At 41.8% G+C, this 22888-nt stretch overlaps 1 protein-coding gene across 1 annotated transcript in view; it reads left to right on the forward strand.

Annotated features, from left to right (window-relative positions):
• Window positions 1–22770, forward strand: part of LOC109986882 (membrane-associated guanylate kinase, WW and PDZ domain-containing protein 3) — a 48404-nt gene extending 25634 nt beyond the window's left edge. Inside the window, exons 5-17 of the mRNA XM_065961573.1 lie at window positions 511–684; window positions 2772–2967; window positions 4183–4253; window positions 5325–5486; window positions 6649–7174; window positions 7887–8445; window positions 9220–9283; window positions 9388–9801; window positions 15363–15563; window positions 15657–15733; window positions 15842–15988; window positions 18065–18203; window positions 19166–22770. Coding sequence (XP_065817645.1) covers window positions 511–684; window positions 2772–2967; window positions 4183–4253; window positions 5325–5486; window positions 6649–7174; window positions 7887–8445; window positions 9220–9283; window positions 9388–9801; window positions 15363–15563; window positions 15657–15733; window positions 15842–15988; window positions 18065–18203; window positions 19166–20310 — 3875 coding nt within the window. The 3' untranslated portion in view covers window positions 20311–22770. The remainder of the gene's footprint in view (window positions 1–510; window positions 685–2771; window positions 2968–4182; window positions 4254–5324; window positions 5487–6648; window positions 7175–7886; window positions 8446–9219; window positions 9284–9387; window positions 9802–15362; window positions 15564–15656; window positions 15734–15841; window positions 15989–18064; window positions 18204–19165) is intronic.
• The last annotated feature ends 118 nt before the right edge of the window (window positions 22771–22888 follow it).

The following is a 22888-nucleotide window of genomic DNA, read 5'->3' on the forward strand; positions in this document are numbered from 1 at the left end:
TTTTACATGTTAACAATGTTAAATAAAAATGTAATACAGTCATATTACAAAATACTGTCCACTTGTTCAGCTGAATGTTTGCAGCACTTTTTATCCCAAGACAGACTCCCAAAGGGACAATAAAGTGTATTATATCGTATCTTATTGTATCTTATTGTATCGTATCGTATCTTGCTGTATCGTATCATATTGTCTCTTCAATCCATCTTTTGTTTTTTTGCTTTACAGTAAAATTGTATTGATAATAAATAGGGAACATGGGGTGTGTTTTTCCATGGTATAAAAGGAGATACACTTTTATATACACACTCGTATATGTAACTAATGTGAACAGATTAACAAATAGACAGGTGATTTAAATGAATTATTTCAACTTCTCCCAAAATTGATTCTTATTATGTGTTCTGAAGCCTCAAGAAAGGTGATTTGTTCCAATCGAAAGAATTCATAAACTACCCCATACTGGAGTTCCATTTTAAGACGCTGTTCTCCTTTCCTTCTCGGTCTCAGGGAATTACTACGGCACCCCTCGGCCTGTTCACATCAGCCCAGAGAGCCCCCCCATCACCTACCAGGAACACCGCAACCTGCTCAGAAACTTCCGCACACGCAGCAAATCGCTCAGCAACCTGGAGAAGGCTGCAGAGGAGGGCGAGAACAGTGAGGAGGACTTGGGCCTGTCAGGCAAGTATCCTTACAACTGTTGTGTATATGACAGCATGTGTGGACAAGGTCAAGAATGTGAAGCTAAAGGGAAAATAAGAGCGGATCGATAGCTAACAGCATCATAAGAAGAGTATTGTTGTTTTTCAGACAGAAGAAAACGTGTCTGTTAAACTCTGCACAGCAGCCAGCAGCTAAATACTGCATTGTCCCTCTAGCTATAGCTTCAGTCTCTGATACCCAGATGAATCAATCATCTGCACGATTAGCATGCTCTAAACTCTCACAGGGGCTGTGGCCTCATTGATCGCTGGATCACTTCCAAGGGAAGGTCAGGCTGCCTTAGGTCGAGCAGGCAAGAAGGTAAGGAGATAGGCGAGGATGCACCCAGGGAGGTCATTTAAAAAGGAAGCTGCGAAGGTGATTTAAAACACATAACACTAATTACCAACATTTAGTAGATATAGATGTAATTCTCTGTAATATGCATAATTTCATCATGCACTAAAGAAGTACCTGATTACTCAGTTTGGCAGAAAAGATTCACATCAACTGATCAAAAGAACTCATCTGAAAACTTCTGCAACTAACAATAATGTTCACTATGTATTAGTCTGTCAGCCATTGTCTTTATTATTCAGTTTATTGTTTGGTAAATTTTCTGATGGGAACTGTTAAATAAATAGTTTGATCGAAGCCCAAGATGTCACCATTAAATGTCTTTATCAGCAATCTAAAGATATCCAATTTACTGTCATAACGGAGTAAAACTGCTTGACTGATTCACCTAAATAGTTTTTGATTTATATTATTGTGTATAAATGTTTGCAATGTTGCAGCTATAAGGTGACAATGGCTCCTACAGGGCTCCTTAGAAACTTTTTGTATTTAGAAGCAAGACAGGGCTGCTTATTTGAATAGGTAAAGCCCCTTACAGAGCAATAAAACTAATTAAAAGACACATAACTATATTTAAAAGGAGCAGGAGTAAAAGCTTTACAATTCTTTAAAACCAATCATTTAAATGAATTAAAAAACATGCATGGTAAAAGTAGATTTAAATATCTTCGTATGGGAAATATATGTTGTTTTAAAGGTTTATTTTGGGCTTCATGCCTTTCTTTAGAGATAGGACAGTGGACAGAGTCAGAAATCGGGGAAAGGGAGAGAGAGTGCGGAATGACATGCAGGAAAGGAGCCAGCTAATGGACAGCCAATAACTGTATTCTTTCATCAACTAGCAAATCAACTGGTTTCAAATTAGTAGCACCTATAAAAATGTACTTTCCGACATTGTTCACCAAGGCACCTGTGCAGACAAAATCATAAATGTGTTGAGTTTGAGAGTTGGAAAAAATGAGGCAACAATAAACCAGAACACAGCTGAACAGCAGGAGGGTTTGAGATTAGATAGGAACGGCCACCATCGCCCCATCGACACAGGGTGATTGTGGCAGCAGGTAGGGAAAGATTTAGGCAAGGTGGAGGCAGGGAGCCAGAATGATACACAAGATAAGGACGAGGCGGAAATGTGTGGGAGGTTACAAACACAGGAAGGCACAGATCCAGATAGTGCTCCAAACAGGCAGGTAGGGCAGCAGGCAGCCTGAATTGGGGGGGTGGGGGGGGGGGGGGATTTGAATGCGGGATGCAGGCAGGATGGAGTTTAAGAGAGAGCCATCCAACACCCTGCCCTTTGCTGACTCATCTTACTGAAGTGATTCTGTGTGGGTGGAGGGCTTCGGCAGCACTTGTCGTGCAGCAGGACTCAGGACGCCTCGTGTGATGTCCGACATCTCTCAGATCCATGCAGGGGCTCACAGCTGAAGGACAGCTACAAGGACAGCTAGGCAAAAAATATGCTTATTTTTCTTGTGCCGGTGGAGTGGCATGCATGGTGACACGCTCTGCCTCCTTAGAGGGATCACAAAGCACCAGCCGAGATGCTGACCTCAGGTCTTTTTGCCCGACAGTCCTCCCAGTGGAATCGCTGCCATCTAGTCGTTAAAAGATTGCAGTAGAAACTTTTTCACCTTCTGCCTTGGGTAAATAATGTATCCCTGTCCAATTTAGATTTCTAACACTCTTTCTTGTGACTTTAATTACAGGAGGCTCTATAGGCATCAGCGGCGGGGTCCCACACAGCCATCGGTCCCCCCGAAGGCCCAGGACGGCCAGCGGCGGGGATGGTCGTGTCGTAGAGAACGGGATCCTCAGCGGCAGAAGCGGTGCCAGGCTGAGAGGTGTGATGCCCGATCACTGGGAGCTGGCCTTCAGTGACCCAGGAAAGTCTCACCATGTAGAGTGAGTGTCAACCTGTTCTTCACAGAGGCCCTAAAAAAATGTTGAATGTGAAATGAGCAGGGATTTGCTGTTAAACTTAGCATTCAGACTAGAGTTAAGGAAAGAGCTAGCCTGCTTCTGTCTAAAGTTAAAACCTACCTCTAAAAAGTCACAGATGTTGTTTCTAGTTAGTGTAAAAACTAAATGTGAAACAAGTATGGTATAGCTTAGCATAAAGGTTAATGTAAGGGGAAAGAGCTAGCCTCACTAGCTGGCTGAAGTTATTCAAACCCCTTAAGGTAATTCACTTCACATGTTGTATGTAGTTTGTTTAAACTCTTCAAAAACCACATTTTAAAACAAGTTTGTTGAAGCAGTCAAGCTTAGCTTAGCATTAGAACTTGAAACAGCGGGGAAACAGCTAGCTTGTATGAAAGTTAACACACCTTTAAAAACTCACAGATCATTTCTTTAATCGTTGAAACAAGTTAAATGAGAAAAAAGATGTTTGTTTTTTTTAGCTGCCAATCTTAGCTTAGCATAAAGACTTAAAACAGAGGTAAACAGCAAGCCAGGTTCTGTCTGAAATAAAACACGCCTAAGATTTAAAATGTTAGGCTACATCTCGTCATTTAATGCTACAGTGACAGTTCTTATGACCAAGTGTCTGTTTACCCACTGAGTTGTGTTTCATGTTAGCCTTGGCCATACTTCACCCCTGGCATAGACAGGTGATTATTTTATTTTTAATGATTAACATTAATTTCAGTTTATCATAAAGCCAAGCAGCCACTACTATGATGCATAACCACATGCCCAAACAATGCTTTTATTCCAACCACAGTGTTTGAAGCGTGAAACACTGTTTCTACAGTATTTGAGGGGGGAAACATGACCTCTTGTAAATGTAATTTAAGTGTGTTTAATGTAATTTTTAGATTGTAAGATAGGCACAAGATGGGCTTGTTACCTTCTGAACTGTCTGATGGCTCCAACTTCAGACTGGTGAGTGTCCCACATCACCAGTCAATCTGTTGTTCCCGAATTTATAAACCAACGTGCTCTGAACCAAAAAAAAATAAGAGCTTCTCCTTCTCTTATGCAAAGTTGTCTTGACTTTCACTGGCAGGCGTCTCTATTCTGAGCGTGTTGAGTTCCAATGCTGTCATATCCAATACTATTATGTTTCTGAAGAGGAAGGCTTTTCATTCGCTTTTCCCCCTTTGTGTTTCCAAGACGCAACCCAAAGAGGACCAGCTGGCAGAGTGCTCGAGCTTCAAGTCGGGAGACCGTCTACAAAAATGAATGTGAGCCTCTTTTTTTGTTCACTTCTCTCTCTCTCTCTCTCTCTCTGGATGTAATTATTTCAACACTAGTGACACATTTAAACCGTTGAAGGACCTAAATGAAGCTACATATTTGTCAAGAACGGAAGTAAGAGACAGAGGCAGCTTGTTAGAGTCAAATGAGATGGAATGAGCTTTTTAGCTGAACAGAGACATGTAAGTGATTAAGGCCTAAAGCTCGGAGCTGCTGGCAAAGAGCCAGACTCACTGCTGAGGCTGGCGGGGTCGACACGTGGACAGCATGTGACCGGCAACTTAATTTCATAATTTGGTCACATGATTCTCTGTTAAAAGAACAAGGACATAATCTAGTTTTTGAAGTCTGTATGACATGGCTGATTGCAAACTCTTTGAAACCCATCTGTTAGAGAGCTGTGACTCCAGCTCCTCTCAGTAGAGTGCAGTACACTACTCTCACCAGCAGAAGGGGATATAATCTTCATTATGGTCTGTTGTACCTGCAGGAGACATGATGGCTGTAATATCTTGAACAAATTGAATCTCAACTACATTTTTAGCATTCAAGAGTGGACAATTTTTTCTAAATATTTCTGCTACTTGAAATTATTTTTACAAAATTAAAAACTAAAAAAAAAGAGTAAAATTGAGGTACAAATTTGATTTTTTTAATAAAAAATTTCCATGGTTTTGAGATGCCAACTAAGAGCAAATTAAGTGGAAAAGATACAGAATTGGATAAATCTATTGGATTATGGGTTTTATTTTAAGGAAAGAGTCTGTGAGGAATGCTGCGTTTAATTCAGTAATTCCACAAAACTCTTCAGAGATTGTATGCTGGTCTATTTCTTTTTAACTTTATTTGTTAAAAGCCATCTAGCGACTATTATGCAGTATTCGGACTCTCTCTTTCTTCTCTTTAACTCTCATAAACCATAAATTCTGTTGGCATTCCTCTCCTTTTGTGTTATAACTCTGATGGTATATTAAGACTTAAAGGCTGTTATGACGTTTCCTCAGAGGTAAGCATCATCACTATCTCACCCTGTCTCTTTATATTTTGGTAACAATTAGGGTTTACAGACCAGCCCTCGGAGCTCAGGGGTTTCCCTGTGCACACACACCTGACAAAGGGCTCCAGAGGGTTCGGGTTTAATATTGTCGGAGGCAGCAGGCCGAGAGAGTTCCTCCAGGTCTACAGTGTTACCTCAAGTGGACCCTCAGCACTCAAGACAGGTACATTTGCAATAATTATAGGGGGACTGTTGCATGAAAAGACTCTCTGAAAAGTAATGCTGTAAAATATACTGCCGCTAAATGCAGAAGAAGTGGACAAAGACATTAGTTACTAAGAAATAGTACAAGACTTTCCATAGCTGCAGAGAGAGAGAGCTCTAACTTGGAAATTTTGCAAAACATTTGAATCAGCTGTGTGTTTCAACATCTTATCCCTACTTCTCCATCTCCGCTCTTTGGGATTATACTTCTGTCATCTTCTGATATCCAACAGCAAGTGTGTATCACAATCAGTCCTTAATCCTCAGGGCTAGCACGCCATAATCATGCTCGTAATCATAACGTGTGCATATGCAACGGTACACATCAGCACTCACGCACAAAAACCCGGGCATGCAGATATTACCACTCTATCAAGCCCATACACCACAGGCTGTCTCTGCAGGGACTGATCTAGTTCATATCTGTTAATAGGCTGGTTTAGAGGGATTTGTTGGTTGGATTAGTCAACGCCCACACAAAACACATGATTGTGTCTCATTTACAAACTACACTTATCTGCACACTGGCGCACAGAAAAAGGCCAGAAGAGTTGAAACAAACACAAATGAAGATGTGAACGTTTTCTACAAAATTGCAAAATTGGTGATTTTGAAAGCCTGACTCATGGAAGATATTATTTTCACCCATACAGATCTATAACGGATATGTCAGCCTCATAGACATTTGTACAGCTCAAACAATACAGAAAACAAATGCTCGCTGTGATTTAGAAGTTGTGTCATCGCCTAATTTGAACTAAAGAGCGCCCTCCAACGCCATAGTTTACAATAATCTCCACACTTTCCATAGCACATGTATCACATCATCACAGCTGAGCAGACAATCAGCTGCACTAGAATTGATTTATAGTTTATTATAATTATAAATAAGGCATTAAAAATAACAATATAGAAATAATCCCCTTCCCCCCGATGTTCTCTTTTGCTTGTGTAGCTCATTAAGAGGTCTCAGTTATAATTTCAGTCTGTTTCATAACCAGCTAAAATCTCCTCACATGATCCAAAAAATCTCATTTAGGTCAGGCTCTTTTTTTGCTTTAATTATCAAAAAAGAGAAGTGAATAATAAATAGTTTTGTCTGTCTCTGTTGTGTTTATCAGCGGACATCCTCGTGTACATTAATGACGTTTGTGTGCTGGGAGTGTCTCACAAAGAGGTGGTAGAGATGCTCAAGTCAGTGCCTGTGGGTCACACAGTGGATGTCGAGGTCAGTAGAGGGTACCCCATGCTGTACAACCACGACGGCATTCCCAAGCAACCCCCGCCACGGATACTGGACAGCGGAGACTCCATCCTACCACCCACCACCACCCAGCCTCAGCCTCTGCACCAACTACCTCGCCGCCTGACCCCCAGCCCCCAGCCCCAGCACTTTAGTTTCAACGGGGTCCACAGTGACGTGAGCTACATGGAACCAGGTGTGACCTTGGACGCTAACGGAAACGCCATGTCTTTCGCGATCAGACAACCACCCTCATACAGACGCTCCAGTGTGAGCAACCCCGCCTCCTCCGTCCCCATGCGTCCCCCTCGTTCCATCAGAGGGTTAGCCAGGCTGCAGTCGTTCGACCCTACGCTTGCCAGCCAGAGTGACAGTGAGGTTGTTTCAGCCATCGGTTCACACAGGTAAAAACTCCACTTTTGAATATTTCATCAAAACATCTCCCAGTTTTTTGAGAGAAAAACAATCTGAAAGTTTACCTGGGATTTTTGAATTTAGGTTGTTTTTGTCCTGATCTTGAGGTTCAACACGATACAATGAAATGAACAAATGAAGAAATGAACAACTGTATGAGATCCAGATGTGACTCAATGAAAAAATAGAAATTACCCAGTGATAATTTATGTCATTTATAATTTTCTATTGTGATGGCATTTTACTTGTTAAATATTTATAGTGAAAATGCCTCTGGGGTATAACTTAAAGCTTGAATTGTCGTATTTAAGATAAAAAAGAAGAAATTAAAAATAAATCCTTACTACAATTTCCCAAAGGGCAATGACTTCAGCTTTCAGCTTTAATGGAAACAACAGTCCAAAGACACTTTATAGAGTGTAAATGCATTAGTTAAAAAAGCACATAACCACATTTAAGTTTATTCATCTAGCAACTTTTTGTCATTTATAGCAAAATATCAAATTTCTTCCAATATATACAATTCATAAATTTTCATAACAAGTTGATAAAGAGTCAATAATTGTGTCGAACACAATAAGAAATGTGAGATGGATTCATCCCTTAGCATTTCAGCCTCAGAATATCTGTTAAAAAGTCTTAAAAATATCTGTATTCACTTCTGATTTGAACTCATTCCATTGTTTTTCATCTTTTCATCAGGGCTTCAATGATCCGTAACCACAACAATAACTCCCTCTCAACGCCCCAACATTCTCTGCGTTACGGCACGTCCAAGTCGTCCGAGAGCGACCTGTCCACCTGCACCCTGTCAGGGTCCCGCCTGCCCCTCCCTCAGTCCCCGAGAAGGCCCTCGACCTCCCCTGGTGGCCCACGGAGCGCTCACGCCCACGTCTTCAGACCGCAGACCGCCTCGCACCTCAGACCTCCTCCCACACCTGAGAGCCCCCACTACCGCAGCTTCAACGGTTTCCATGGCAACACCAGCCCCACTGCAAGTCCGAGCAGCATGTCCTCTCCCGGAGCGATGAGCATGGGCAGTGGGGTTGGCAGTTTAAGCGGAGGGGAGCTGGTTCCAGTTGCCTTAGCCCAGTGTGAAGGAGATCAAGGGCTGGGCTTCAGCGTGACGGCCGGCGGCCCCGGAGGCAGGATGACTATAGTGAAGAGGGTCTGGGACAGGAAGCAGTGCAACTCCCTGCAGCCAGGGGACGCTATTATCAAGATCAACGGCGCAGATGTTCAGAGCCTTAGCTTTTCACAGGTAGAGGGGGAGCAGAAGGGAGGGAGATCAGTGGAATAAAAAACAGTTGTTTCACCTGGGAGCATGATTTGTTCAGCTTATCTCAACCACTGTTTACCATGTCAGATGGTTCATTTGAACAAGTATTGTTGGCCTTGAGCAACAAAACTAGTTTTTCAAAAGAAATTAAAATTTAAACCCAAGAAACAATCCTAAACTTTAGGGTAATAATTACATTTTTCATCTTTCCTCGCAGAAAAACACCCCTTCCTCCTTACCGTGGGGTTAGGACTAAGTTTCAAGATGTTTATTGTCACTCCTGTGATACAAGTACAATCATGCTAAATTATTTTGATCGGAGGCTCCATTTTAAAAGGGTTAATATTAAATAAAAAATACATTTAAATATGATAAGATAGACTATAATAAAAAGTTATAAAAAATTATAAATACGGATGATTGATTAAATCAGTAGATTTTGGGCTTAATATACATTTAAGACAGAATAGAATAATGGTATGGAGGAGTGAGCTCCTTGTCACGGTATATGAACTACATTTTAATTCAATTGTTATTCAAGTAGTTTAACTACTTTTTTTGTCATTTTTCCAAAGGTTACTCCAAAAACTAATAGAATATTTTTTTGATTTGATTCCTATTTCTGTGTTTAAACTCCATTTGACAAGCTCCACTGTGAGGGCATTCCCAGACCATGCAGGATATACAATCATTACTTTCTACTATTCAGTGAGTCTTTGTTGTTGCATGTTTTTTGTTTTTTTTGTTGGTTTACAGGTACAAACAATTCTTCATGAACACACCAGGCAGGCAGAAGTCATCTTGTTGGTCTACAGAGGAGGTAAATTTGCTCACAATCTTTGAAAAGTCAGAGTTTTGTTCCAGACAAACAGGTATCTATTGTAGCTAAATTGATCTCACAGTTTGTCTCTGTTTCATTATCAGGCATCTATCATTCAACCGTCTCCCCCGGCTCAATCAGAAGACTCCCTCCGCCTCTCCTCCGTCCCCCTCCTCCACCTGTTGGTTCAGAAAACTCCTCTGTGCTCCCAGACACTCTGCCTGTACCCCGCACGTCTCTCAGCACCCCACCCTCCCCGGCCAAGATGAGATCCTCTCTGATCCAGAGCACCAGTTTCTTGGAGTCGATTCCAGTGACCCTGACCATGGAGCCCAAAGACTGGATCAACACGGGCCTGGAGGAAGAGGCGGGCGGTGTCACAGTCCCTGATTCAGGTCTAGAGAGTCAGGGTGTTGAACGAACTCGGCCACTCAGAGGGTTTGATGTGGAGCTGCGGAGAAAACCTGGAGAGGGCTTTGGGTTCGTCATTGCCTCTCAGGATGTGGAAAATGGAAAAGGTGGGTCGCTTTGTCACAAATCAAATTACGCAACAACTTTATCAAGTAAAGTGCTGAAAAAGTACTTTTCAAAACTGAAAATCTTTTTTTTTTTTTTTTATAATTTAATCTGAGGAGGCCTAGATGGGCATTACGTGTTAGAAGTTGGACATTTCTGGCCCCCGATGGAACCATCTGGTGTCTTGCCCAGGGAAACAGGTTTTATTTGGATGCCCTTGTGGACAAACGTACCATTAAGTAATTACAGATTAAAAAGTGGTAACAATGGCTTCATGCCACTGGATGAGTCATGATGCATCATCAAAAAAAAAACCTCACAACCCCCAGCAGAAAAAAAAAAAAGGTCTGGCTCATACCATCAATAAAACTTCAACATGCATTTGAACACTTCAGTTGTCGTATTAATCAGACAAACAAAATGTTATTAATTTATCGGTGAGTTTGGTTTCCAGCAATTTGTTAAATTAGGAGTTAACCAAGCTGTTTCCTTATGTTTCCTTTGGCTAAGCTTAACAGAAATAGCTAAATTGTTGTTGTAAAGCTTTAGGTTTTGTAGGATTAGAACAAATTTGACATGAAGATTTAAATAAGTAAGCTTTTAGAGGGGAGCTTTACCTTCAGAGAGAACCTGGCTAGCATTTTCACTGTTTCCAGTCTTAATGCTAAAGCTAACCAGAAAAGCCAAATGTGCTTTAAAAAAAAAAAAAAAATTAGACTTTTTATGAGGAGTTTTTGCATAAATTAAACAAGATAAGAAGGTGCTAAGTCAGGGATCTGTTGCAGTTAGTTACCTGACAGAACCGGGCTAGCTGTTTCTCCCTGTTTCCAGTCTCAATACTATTAGCTAAACAGAAATACAGAACTTGTTTGTTTGTTTTTCCAGACTTTGTTTTTACTGGACAAAAGAAGAACTATGTGTTAAACTATTGAGCTGTAATTATTTTCAGGTTTTGTCCTCATACAGAAAAAGGATAGTTTTTTTCTCCCTGTTACAAGTTTTAATGCTAAGCTAAGACAACCATTTTCTATTGAAGAGACATTAAATTACCATAAAGCAAAATATGCATATTTACTCCAATGTCAGCCTATTTGTTTTAATAACAAGTTAACAAGTGTTACACTTAGCGTGCTCCTTTAATTTAATTGTCGGCTTGTGTGTCCCCAGCTAAATGACCTTTTGTTAAAAGTATCACTTGTATGTCACTGTAAGCTTCTTTATCCGCCCTGACCTGACAGGAGGTTGAGGCTTGTTTATGGTGTCTGGGAAAGGAACAAATCCTGCCCTTACTGACTCTTAGCACAGTGCTTATGAATAACAGATTTAACCGCAGCATCCCCATGAGTTATTACCCGCTCTCCGCTGCCTTTGTCTTGTATTGGCTGCCCTCTGTTCCAGTTTGATGCAGTTCAATTTGCGTTATGGGCCGAGCGAGCACACGTTTCTCTTTTCATGGAGGGGGGGGGGGGGGGGGGGGGAATTAAGGTTGTAGGTGCACCTGTCTCAGTGGTCCGGAGACTCTCCATCTCCTCTGCTTCCTCATTGTCCCCTTCATATCACTCCTGTCGTGTCACTGGAAGAAGTCGCCTCTGTCTCTCTATTTCTATCCTATATCATTTCCTCTTCACATCTCTCTCTTTCTCTCCTCCTCTCATCACTCTCTCACTCTCCCTCACAAGCTCCCGCCCCCCCCACCCCCGTCTCCCTCTCCCTCTCCCTCTCTCTTTCTCTCACCCCTTTACTCTGCAGTAAAAGCATCCAGTCTGTTTTTTTTCAAAAGATTAAAACTCTCCCTGCCTGTTTCTCTCTTCCTCTCTCTCTTCCTCTCTCTATCGCTCCCTCCCTCCATACGTCTGCCTTCCACCTACCTCCCGCTCTCTCCATTGCTCTCTGAATGCTTAAGAGAAATGCTACACTGAACGTTTCCCTTGCAGAGGATCAACAGAGGGGACCTATGTTTTAGTTCCTATTGACCGACACGTGAATCTCAACACCTTCAAGCTGCCTGAGAAGAACATAAGGAGTTTTTTTTGTTTTTTTTTGTTTTTTCCGCGCATGCTAATCAAACAGCCATGCTGGAGAGGTTACAGTCTGCTTTGAGAACTGTGAAGGAGTCTAAACGTAATTATTCGCTCCACTTATTCTTTCATGTTTAGTAAGAGAAATGGTTTGGTGCAATGTTTCTTGCTGTTGAGCTTTACGCATGAGCTAAAGGTTGTCATTCTGTGAGGCACTCTGTGAAGTTTGCTTGTGTTGTTGACTCTGCATAGCGAAAGTTAGATCCACAGACTCACACGTTTTGGGGGCGTCAAATCAATCTGCTGCTGTTATTTGGACGAAATATTGCTTACATGGATGATTTGTGCAGCAAAAGCAACAGGAACAGAATTTTTTAACATTTTAAATCTGTGCAGGCTCAACAGAGCACACGACATGGTGGGATAACGTGGTAAAGATCTGTGTTTCATCTCTGAGCTTCACATGCAGCAACATGAATGACTGACAGATACCTTCAGCAGTGCTGAGTTCAGCATTAACCAATCGGCACACTCCTGCATGAATGATCCTGCTATAGATCAACAGCTCTCTCTCCCTCTCCGGTGTCCGACATGTACGAGGCATCAGCAGGCTGCTGGGGGGGGCGTCTGCACCGGCTGATGCATGTGGACTGCAGAGGGGGGGGTATTTTTTTTTTTTTTTTTTTTACGACGGCTAGAAGGGGGGGCTGCTTTCACTCCTGAGCAGTGATCGTTGCAGTGTTACAGGCTGGCTGGCCGCAGGGCATACCGCAGCGGGATTACTCTGGACAGGAGCACATGCAGAGCCAGAGGAAAAGACACTAATATAAAGCAGTCCATTTGGATTCATCTGTGTGTGGTTTAAGCTACGTGTGTGTGTGTGTGTGTGTGTGTGTGTGTGTGTGTTTGTGTGTGTGTGTGTGTGTGTGTGTGTGTGTGTGTGTGTGGCTGAGTACATCTGTCCAAATCCCTCTGCGTGTGAGTCACTGTGTGTGTGGTTTGGTACATGTGTCTGTGTGTGTGTGTGTGTGTGTGTGTGTGTGTTTTTGTGAGCATGGCTTTTGCATGCGTATTCATGTGTTTAGCCACTGCTGATGCCGGAGCGATGTATTATGCATGTTAAGAAGACTATTTGCAAAGCTGCCTTGGCTTTGATTTGACCTGATTGCCGCTTCTGCCTGGGTCACCCAGATTAGGCCTACATTGGAGATGTGTCTCTGGAAATACACTCTGCCTTTTAACGGCAGTGTGACATACATTACATCGCATATTCCTCGCCTCCATCAATTACATTTTTTAATCTGTTAATAATCATGCCGTGGCACTTTATTAGAGAGTTCAAAAAAGTATTTTGTTATCTCCCGAAGATGTAGAATGACTCTGTGCCTCAGCTGAATAAGAAACTTGTTTCTGTGTCTGCTGCCTGATGGGTTACATAAGGCCACCGGCGAGACTCTAGAGGAGCCAGCTGTCACCCAAAGCAGAGCAGAGCATAGCATACCCTGAAAGAGGGGTCAGATTGGGAGCAATTGGGAGTTTACTAAGATACAGAAGGAGAAACAGAAGATGGAATTAGATGTCTAAGCAGACAGAGACAGACTGTCCGGCTAAAAACTACAAGAAGCTTTTTAGTTGGAGATTAATGAAGGCAAATTTATTTTTAGGCTGCTTGATACTGTTTCTCATGAACTTCAGACTCTGACCAGGGCTCCTGTAAATTATCTTCATGTGCAGACGACAAGTCAAACTGTATAAACAAGACATGTGGCCCACTGTCCAACCTCACAAATAAACTGTATCAAAGAAGGGGGCGTAGCCATAGTAACATACCTATTTGGTTTAGGAACACATCGCCATTTCCTTCTTTTTAGTATCTAAAAGTGACGATATTTGGAAAAAAGGAGGGTTAAGCACTGTCACTGTTTGAACGCCTCTATCCTGACTGACAGGATATATGTCAAGCCTTAAAGCATACCCAACTTTATTTATCAATTTAAAAGAAACATTATGTTGTATTCGAGTAAGCTTGAAGCTAGAAATAAAATAAGTTAGAAAAATGTTTACTGTGGTAATAAATCAACTGACAGGTGGTCATGACTTCTTTTTGTGAACAGTGCAGTCAAAAAAAGAGTTCAGATTTAGGAAAGATCTGCATCTGCTTCTCTTTTGAAACCAGGAAACCAAAGTCCACTACTTTCCTACAGTTCATTCCCAATTGACTGTATAAAAACAGACGTTAGTCTCAGTGATATCTCCCATTGTTTTCTGAAGAGTCGTTTGGAAGTTGAACCACGGCCGTCGCCCTTTTACTGGGAATGCCGGCAAACTTTTGGTCTTCTAGTAACAGACAATGAGGTACAGTTGAGAGAGATCTTTAGCTTCCTAGGCAAATGTGCCCACCTGTCAGTCAATAAGCCACACCCCTATTTATGCAAGTTTATGCAAAAGCCTTATCCTCAATGAAATCAAACAGATTCTCCCTCTGTTCATTCACAGCTTTAACCTCTAGAGAAATTATGTTTCCACCAGAAAATGTCTTTTGAACCAGGCTGTTAACATGTTTCCGTCTCTGTCTGAATATGCATGTTAACATGTGTGATAATGAGATTCCCAGGGCTTTTCGAGCCAGCCTCAAGTGGACGCTAGAGGAAATGCAGTTTTTTTTGTCCTTCACATTGGCTTCATTTTTCAACGATGGAGGTTGCTGTTTGGAGTGCCTCAGGCCTCAACTAATAAGTCACTTTAAGCTCACAAAAAATACTCATGGGTCCCCTTTGACCCTTCTAGGGGGGTAAACATGATGACTTAGTGCAGTGTAGGAGCTGGGAGAAGGCTGCAAGTAAGTGTTTCTAAAACAGGGGAGGAAGACATTTTGTGGTGCAAGCATAAACAATAGAATACTTGCTGCGGGTGTTTTGTATGCTCGTGGCATAGCAATGCAGACAGACTGCAAGTATGTGGATCCTAAAGGAGCTGAGCAATTCAAACTGACTCTGTAAAAACTGAAGTGTTGATGTCTCCACTCCGGGGTTTCAGGAAGTTTGACAGGTCCTTGAGAGTAAAAAAAAAAAAGTGCTGGAAAGCTCATCTTCCATGACAGTTACTTCTCGAGGAGAAAGACAAATCATTGAACAGCAAATAACATTTCCCCGCGTGGTAGCGGATGGAGAGATGGGTTGATGGATGGGCAGATGAAGGGGAAGAGGAGGAGAGTGTTTCAAGGTGACAGTGGGTGGTGGTGGTGGTGGGGGAGGTTGAGTCGGGCTTCTGTAGGAAGTAATATATAAAGTTAACTGTGCCAAAAACGATCCAAAGCATAATTACATCTTGTTTTGGGAATTTTGGCAAACACAGGTGAAATATATCATCCTGCTATTAAATGTATCCACATTTGACCGCACTTATTACTCACTTGATTCAGTTAAAAGGAAAGTTTTTGGGATGTTGTGTTCCAACTGGAACTTTACAGGACTACTTAACTCATAAGTAAGAAAAAGGCCGTTTGAGGTAATAATAACTCTTTGATTTGTCTGTTTGCTTTTTAGCTGCTTCGCTACTCCCGCACCGGTTTGTGACGGTCCGGCGAGGCAGCCCGGCGTCCAAGAGTGGTCAGATCCGTCCTGGAGATCGATTAGAGGCGGTGGAGGGACGCTCGGTGGTGACTCTGCCTCATCGAGAACTCGCTCAGATCCTTCGGCGGGCGGGAAATACTCTGCGCCTCACCATTGTCCCACGTCCCAGCACCTGTATGCAAAGACACAAGTATTCAGGAAACACAAACAAGTCTACAGCCTGATTCTTTGTTTGTAATCCAATTTGATCCTCTTGTTTTTTTTCAGATTCTTCCAGCCTTTCAGAAACCAACGACTTTGACCCCACTCACAGAAGCAGAAAGGGTCAGAGATCGCGTCCAAAGGTGAGAGGTGTATCATAATCAATCATTTGGGTCTCATGATCACTGAGTTGAAACGATTTTGTTGTCGCTCATCTTATCCTTCTTATCCTCTGTGCTCTCGTGTCCCAGCGTGACTCGAGGTATTACAGCGTGGACTTGGATCGAGGCCCATCAGGCTTCGGCTTCAGCTTGCGAGGTGGCAGCGAGTACAACATGGGCCTCTACGTGCTGGGACTGATGGAGGGGGGGCCGGCGTCACGGAGCCACAAAATGCAGGTGTGTTTGTTTGCTGTGTGCATGTCACAGTTTGTCTTCATTCATATCCTCTTTATACTCTTCCACTTTAATGTGTTTTAATCTGTACTGTGCAGTTGTACCCTTCAAAGCAAAACCTCCAAAAGGCCTTTAATGAATTTCATTTTTTTTTATTTAACCAGGAGAACCTCGTTGAGATTAAGAATCTAATTTACTAAAGTGTCCAGGCCAAGAGGGGCAGCAGCACAACAAACAAGTTACAGACATAAAACACAGAGCAATTACAGAAACAGATCAACATATTTTGAGTCACAGAGCAGAGAAGTGATTATTCAAAGCATCTACAACCAGCAGCATCTTCTTCTAACGCCTTCAGTATACTGAAGATTTAAAGAGACCCGATCCCCCAGACACAGATCATCCTGCAGGAGATCCCGGACCACAGGAGCAGTGTTCCTGAAACACCTTTTCCCCATTTCAAGACGCATTTTGGGAAAAGATAAGAAGAATATGTTTTGTGACTATAGCCCTAGAAATAAGGACATGCAAATGATTTTGTCTACGCTGAGACAATGCAGGCCAGTCAACTCGATCATACAGTATACAATGATGAGTCAGATCCCCAAGATTTGTTATGAACTTCTGCGCACCATGATATACAGTATCCAAACAAATGTAGGCTCTGAGAAGATGCATGCATGTATAAAACATCACCATAATCTTTCTTATGCAGCAAAAGAAAACAAGACATATTGCTGGAATTAAAAAAAAGTCGCAACTCTAGCTTCTTTACAAGTTGCTGAATATAATGCTTGAAAGTCAGAGAGTCATCGATTAAGAGTCTGACATTTGTTTTATATATTTCTAAACACAAAGAAATTGATCTGTATTCAGTTGTTTTTGAAAAACCTTGTAATTACAGCGTTGCTTTTGCTAAGCCTGACAGTTAAATTAGGTTTTGCTTCTGTTAATTGCCAATTTGGACAAAGAGTTACCTCTTATTTCTTTGCTAAATTTTGTCCTCTAAGCAAAAAGTTTTTTTTTTTTTTCTTTAAACAAAACATTAATTCTGCTTCTTTTTTACAGTGAAATGTATCTTCGCCATGGAAAATATAAAAAAGCGTGATGTCCCTACGTCTGACACCTCGGGTGCAGTTTCAGGCATTAAGAACAATAATTAGGGTCTACTAATTGCTCTTGTTGCTAAATTGTCTTGTTTGCTTTAAGATGTCATACAGAAACATCATTTTAATTTCAGTCTTTCTCATAATCATTCCTCATTGGAGCTCTCAAATCGAATCAAATGTTCAAAGGGGGAAAAGAAGCAATAATCTTTGTTAAATTTAAAAACACCACATTTTTGACAGTCTTGTAGTGATATCTGGAGAGGGGCCAGGCCTCCTCCTTAGCACTGCAGAGGTACCCTTGAGAAGGTGACTGAGGTAACTTCTTAAAGTGCTGAGTGAGGGGCAACATACAGTATCATACTAACATCTCTAAACGACGTATGTCAACAAATTCTACATGTGCAGGTGTTTTATCTCAGGTCTGTGTGTGGTACATAAATAATAAGGAAGTGTACACATTTCTCAGTTAACCCAATGAAAGATTCTATCAATTCCTAATTGATTTGGAATTGAGTACTTATATATATATATTTAGTACTTATATACTATGTTAGCAATGTTACCATTTGACTTGACAGAGCTGCTCGCATTGCTGTGAACAAGTTTCCTTTTAATTCACCTCAAGTACAGAAAGTCATCGCATTACAGTAGACGACACTTAACTTCAAACTTTGGGAATATGACAGATCTTAAAAAAATCCAATGGATATCTTCAGTTTTGTTGGTTATTGCAAATGCTAGTAACTTTCACACCGTCATGGATGAGGCTGCTGGGACCCTGGGAGATGTTATTGTCATGGGTAACAGTGTTTTTGTCTGCTGTGGAAAACGACTTTTGAAATTGCTGTTATGTGTCTTCTTTATTACAGGTTATTGAAGCACATTAAGGTTAAAACAGACACAATATATACAGTATATATATATATATATAAAGTAATGCTGTGGGTGTTGTTGTGTTTTTATGTCGCAGGTCAGTGATCAGCTGGTGGAGATCAACGGGGACAGCACAGCAGGGATGACGCACAGCCAGGCGGTGGAGCAGATCCGCAGAGGAGGTCACCGCATCCACCTGGTGCTCAAGAGAGGAAACGGTTATGTGCCCGACTATGGTGAGAAACAGTGGGAGGGTTTAAGAATAGTGTTGTGAGTGTTGTTACCACCATGTGTTTAAAGGGGGGGGGGGATATAAGAGAATAAAAATGGCATGCAATGAATTTGTCTTGGGTGTGTTATCTCCTTTCTCCTTTATTTCCATGGGGCTGATGCTAACAAAAAAAAAAAAAAAAATTATACTTTTTTACTCTTCCTTTTTTCCTGTTTCCCTCTTTTCTAACCCGCCTGCATCTTTGGTCATTTTAATCAGTTTTGCGTCTGAATTTGGCCTTTGAGGGTTTCCATATTTCCTATTCTTAACACTTCTTTCTACTCTACTCCTTTTCTTTCTTGCCTTTCCTTCCCTTTTCTCTCTCTCTCTCTCTCTCAGTGGAGCTCTCCAGTTTGTCTCTATGTATGACCAACTCCAAGCTAGGAGAGCCTTGCTTCTATGTCATTGGACGGACAGAGAATACGCGGTTGGTAATGGTTCCTGTTAGTTCTCCCATTTTCTGTCTCTCTACACTCCTCTCCTCAGTCACCACTGCTAACCTCCTGCACAAGAAGGTCTTGGTTTTAAGCTAGAGAACTATTTTTTAAAAATGTGTGATATTACACTGATTTTCTGGTTCCCTCCGATCTTTCTCTGAGTAGACTCCCCAGTCTTATTATTTGTAAGTGTGTTATTAATGAGGAGAAAAGCACTGTTATGTATGTAGGATACTGGGAGATTGGTTTCTTATTTAAAGAAATGCATTATCTGCATGTTACACTGAAGTGGAAAGCAGCTGTTGTTACGCAAGTGTACCTAATGAAAAAAAAAATCTCTAAATCAAAACAATCAGTTTCTGGATTGTAGGCTCTGTAATAAGAGATTATATAAAGCCCTCTGTCAGAGATGTGATTTATTTTACCTGCTCATTCAGTCTGTTTTCTTCTCCTCTCTCCACCTGCTTCTCTTTCTAATATATGTGCCCAGGCCGTGAGCACAGAGTCACCTCCCCCTCCCCCCTGCGTCACCCCAAGGAGCAGGGTTTGGCTGCAGTAGACTCCACTGGGCGGAAGGGGCGCAGCTCCAAGCAGAAAAGGAGAAGCAGGTCTTCAAATGGACATGAGGGAGAGAGAGCGACGGTAAGGAGAAGGAGAAGACGGGGCTCAGGTGAGGGTGGAGGAGGGCGCTCTGCATTAAGGAGCCCAACCTCTGAGCTGGAGGAGATGTCTCCGGAAGCAAGAGCAAGGACGAGGAGCAGGAGGACGAGGAGTAAAAAAAGAGGCTCTCAGAGTTTACCCAGAGACGCATTGAGGAGAAGTGATGATAGTGAGACGGAAAAAGGGACCGAGAGGGGACGGGAAAGGGAGAGGGGGAGGAGCAAAAGAAGGGAGAGGAAAAGTAGAAATGAGGAGAGCGTGAGGGAGGCAGAGGTCAAGGAGCCAGAGCAGGAGAAAGAGGAAGAGGAAAATCAGGAACAGGAGGAACCTGCAGCTGAGGAGAAGGTGGTAGAAGAGAGAGAGGAGTTCCAGGAGAGAGTCAGTTTAGAGATAGACGAGAGTGACGATGACGTTTTTCTTCCCATTCCAAGTCCGAACCAAAAACTTCCCACACCTAAACTTCACTGGGAGGTCGAGGAGGACGGAAATTGGGGCATGATGGCAGAACACAGAGAGCTGAGGAGAGAGAAGGAGGTGGAGCAGGATGAAGACAGGGGGGAAAGCAGAGACACACATCGGGACATGGACCGGAGAAATGATGAGGACACACAGAGCATTGGTGTCGAGAGGCCTTTCTTTGGGGTTGATGCGATCGATCAGACGTCACAGAGAAATCCCTTCTCCTTCCTCACCTCCACGCCATCCGTGGAGCAGCTGGGCGACCACGAGTCGGAGTCCGAAGGCAGCCAATCTGACAGCAGCGTGACTGCTGCCAGCATCTCAGGCCTCTCCCTGGTCGGCACAGAAGCAGGCAGGCGCAGAGCTGTGGTGGTGCCAGGCCCCTGGCTCCAACCCAGCCAACAAAGGGAGGCTCAGGTCGAAGAGGAGGGTGGTAGTCCCGGGAGGCGGGAAGGGCAGGAGGGAGGAAGAAGAAGAAGAAGAAACCCTTTCTCTTTACTTTTTAACAAGAAGTAGCTGAGTCGGTCGGTCGCTCACTGTTAGACTTTGACTCGTTTTGTACCAACATCTCCTCATAGTCACTTTGATATCTGCAGTAGTATAAAGTCATATTCTTTGTGCCTTTTTACAGCTGACCTCTGGCAGGTGTTCAATGTTCAAAAATCTTATTTTAGCCTGTCAATGCACCAACATGCTAAAAAAAATTATGTCACCTTTTACTGTTGAGTCAACTATTTTAAAAATGATACACTCCTTTTTTATGTTTGCTGCTCTTGTAATCACTAGTACCACTAGAGATGTTCCAGCACCAACCCGGTGGAACAGATGCCCTTTGATTTAACGGATAATGCAGTAACCAATATTGGCGAGGAAGCTAGTCAATGCACCCATCTGATACCATCAGCTCCACCAAAAACATTTACTTTGTGTCTTCTCTCTAAAACAGAAACTTACACACAGATAAAATGAGACACAAACAGCAGTGTGTTGTTTGAAAGAGGGTCAATGCCAGTTACTTATAACTTGAGTGAGGATGATTTTAACTGCTATAAACCCAGAAACAGAAAAAGATTTATGTTAAAAATTAAAGTTAGCTTCAACACGCTTCAGCAGAGAAGAAGCAGAGCTAACGCAAATGTATAATTCAAATTGATTTTCCTTTATTAGACTGAGCCCTACAACAATGGCTGTAATCATATGACGTGCATACTTGGTTAGTAGTATAGACTGAAGCCGTTCACATTGGTAAGGACGTTATTCTTTTCAATCACACCCGTATCAGAGGGGTGCTTTGAAATAGGCCAATACTCAAGTCTAGGTTCTCGGGAAGAAAAGAAAATGGCATCAGAACATCTCTAGTTTCCAGGACAACAAGGTATTGTCTGAATGACTTCCTCGACTCTCTGCATCTCTGCCACTTTAGCCGAGCCTCCCCTCTCTTAATCATCCCCTACTGTACAGAGACTGTACAGACGTTCACTTTATACCTCATGAAGACACTGAGCAATAATAATGCAACTGTCACAGACAGCACATTCTTTCCGCTGCGCCACGTCGAACTGATCTAAGAGGACACTGTGTGACGTGTTTGTTCAAAATCCTCTTATGTGGTCACTTGCTTTCGACTTGTAACGTTGTTCCATTTCACTGATTGTGATCATGCAAATCCCCTTTTTGGACAGCAGGTGTGAAATCTATATTCTGTAAATATATGTACAGAAATAAATGACAGAACCTATTGTAAATACTGTACTAACTGGAGCAAGTTTGTATTACTATATTGTAATACGTAACAATAAATAGAATAATATACATATGCAGTATATCTATATTAAACACTACAGATACCCATACATGTTATTTATTATAGTGTGATGAGAAATCATGTGAGAAGTGATATATAGCTTTTGTGAAGGCTCATAAAGTAAATACAGACTATATTGTACCTGATTATTCAGACATGAATGTTTAGTATTAAGCTGCTCCGGTGTGGATAAGGAAGCTCTGTGTTGTACCCATCTTCAGAAGTCAGAAAAGAAAATGCCAAAAATATGCATATGCAGTGTGCATATTTCCAGTACTGTTAATAATATTGTGTATGTGGGGTCAGAACAAAAACACGATCTTGATTCTAGTGAGTGCTGTGCCCATCGTGCCACGTACAGTTGCCTTGGTAACATAAATCACTTTATCCTAACTGCTGATTTTTCTTACTGTGAAAACCCTTTTTGCTCTGAGGTCTCTAATACGGGGAAAAGTGGGCGAGCCGTTAAGTAGTTTCAGTCATGCCAAAAAAAGAAAGAAAAAAAGGCCCCTTACTGTAAATCTACAAAGATTAAACTTAGGATAAAACTCAGTGTGCGTCTAAGATGGCAAAATAGCACATCCTTTAGTTTTTGCTCTCATTTTTTTAATAGTTCTCTTGTTGAAAAAAAAAAAAAACAGACTTAACGGATACTGTGAGATTTTATTTTTCTATGAAATTATCTTTTTGGAAATACTCAGGTTTTAAGCTCTATAGATAAGCCATTATTAAGAGGAAAGAAGCGACAAAGTGACTTCAGACCATTTTCATAACACATTATTTAAATGTTAGAGCTTTTTTCTTTCTTGTTCTTTTTTGGCTTTAAGGCAGCATTAGGAGACGCAGACTGTTACAGCTGTTTGTTACCAACCCATCATTATCTAAAGGTTGATTCTAAAAATGAACATATTCTTTCATTTTATACCCAAACCAACGTGTTGCCCTGACCATGTGTTTGCGTTGCTATGCTGCACAGCACAGTGACCACACCAACATACTGCATTCCCCAACCAATGAGCGTTCAGAGTAGCTTGGTATCCTATATGTCAGACTTGTTTTATAAGGTTTGCTAAAGCTCTTTTTTTAGACCTTCATTTCCTAAGGGGGGGGTTATATGGCTGAACTATAAACATGTTCTAATAAAACTCCAAATAAACTGCTGAACCAATCTCCTCAGTGGTCATGCATGTCTTTCTGCTTTATTGCTTTATTATTTATTTTTTTTTCTAACACTAACAGACAAGTCGGTGTTATGGACAGCAGATGGCAGCAAAACTGTAGGACACAGTG

The sequence above is a fragment of the Labrus bergylta genome, chromosome 12 (assembly GCF_963930695.1).
Source record: "Labrus bergylta chromosome 12, fLabBer1.1, whole genome shotgun sequence".
NCBI classification, from domain to species: Eukaryota; Metazoa; Chordata; class Actinopteri; order Labriformes; family Labridae; genus Labrus; species Labrus bergylta.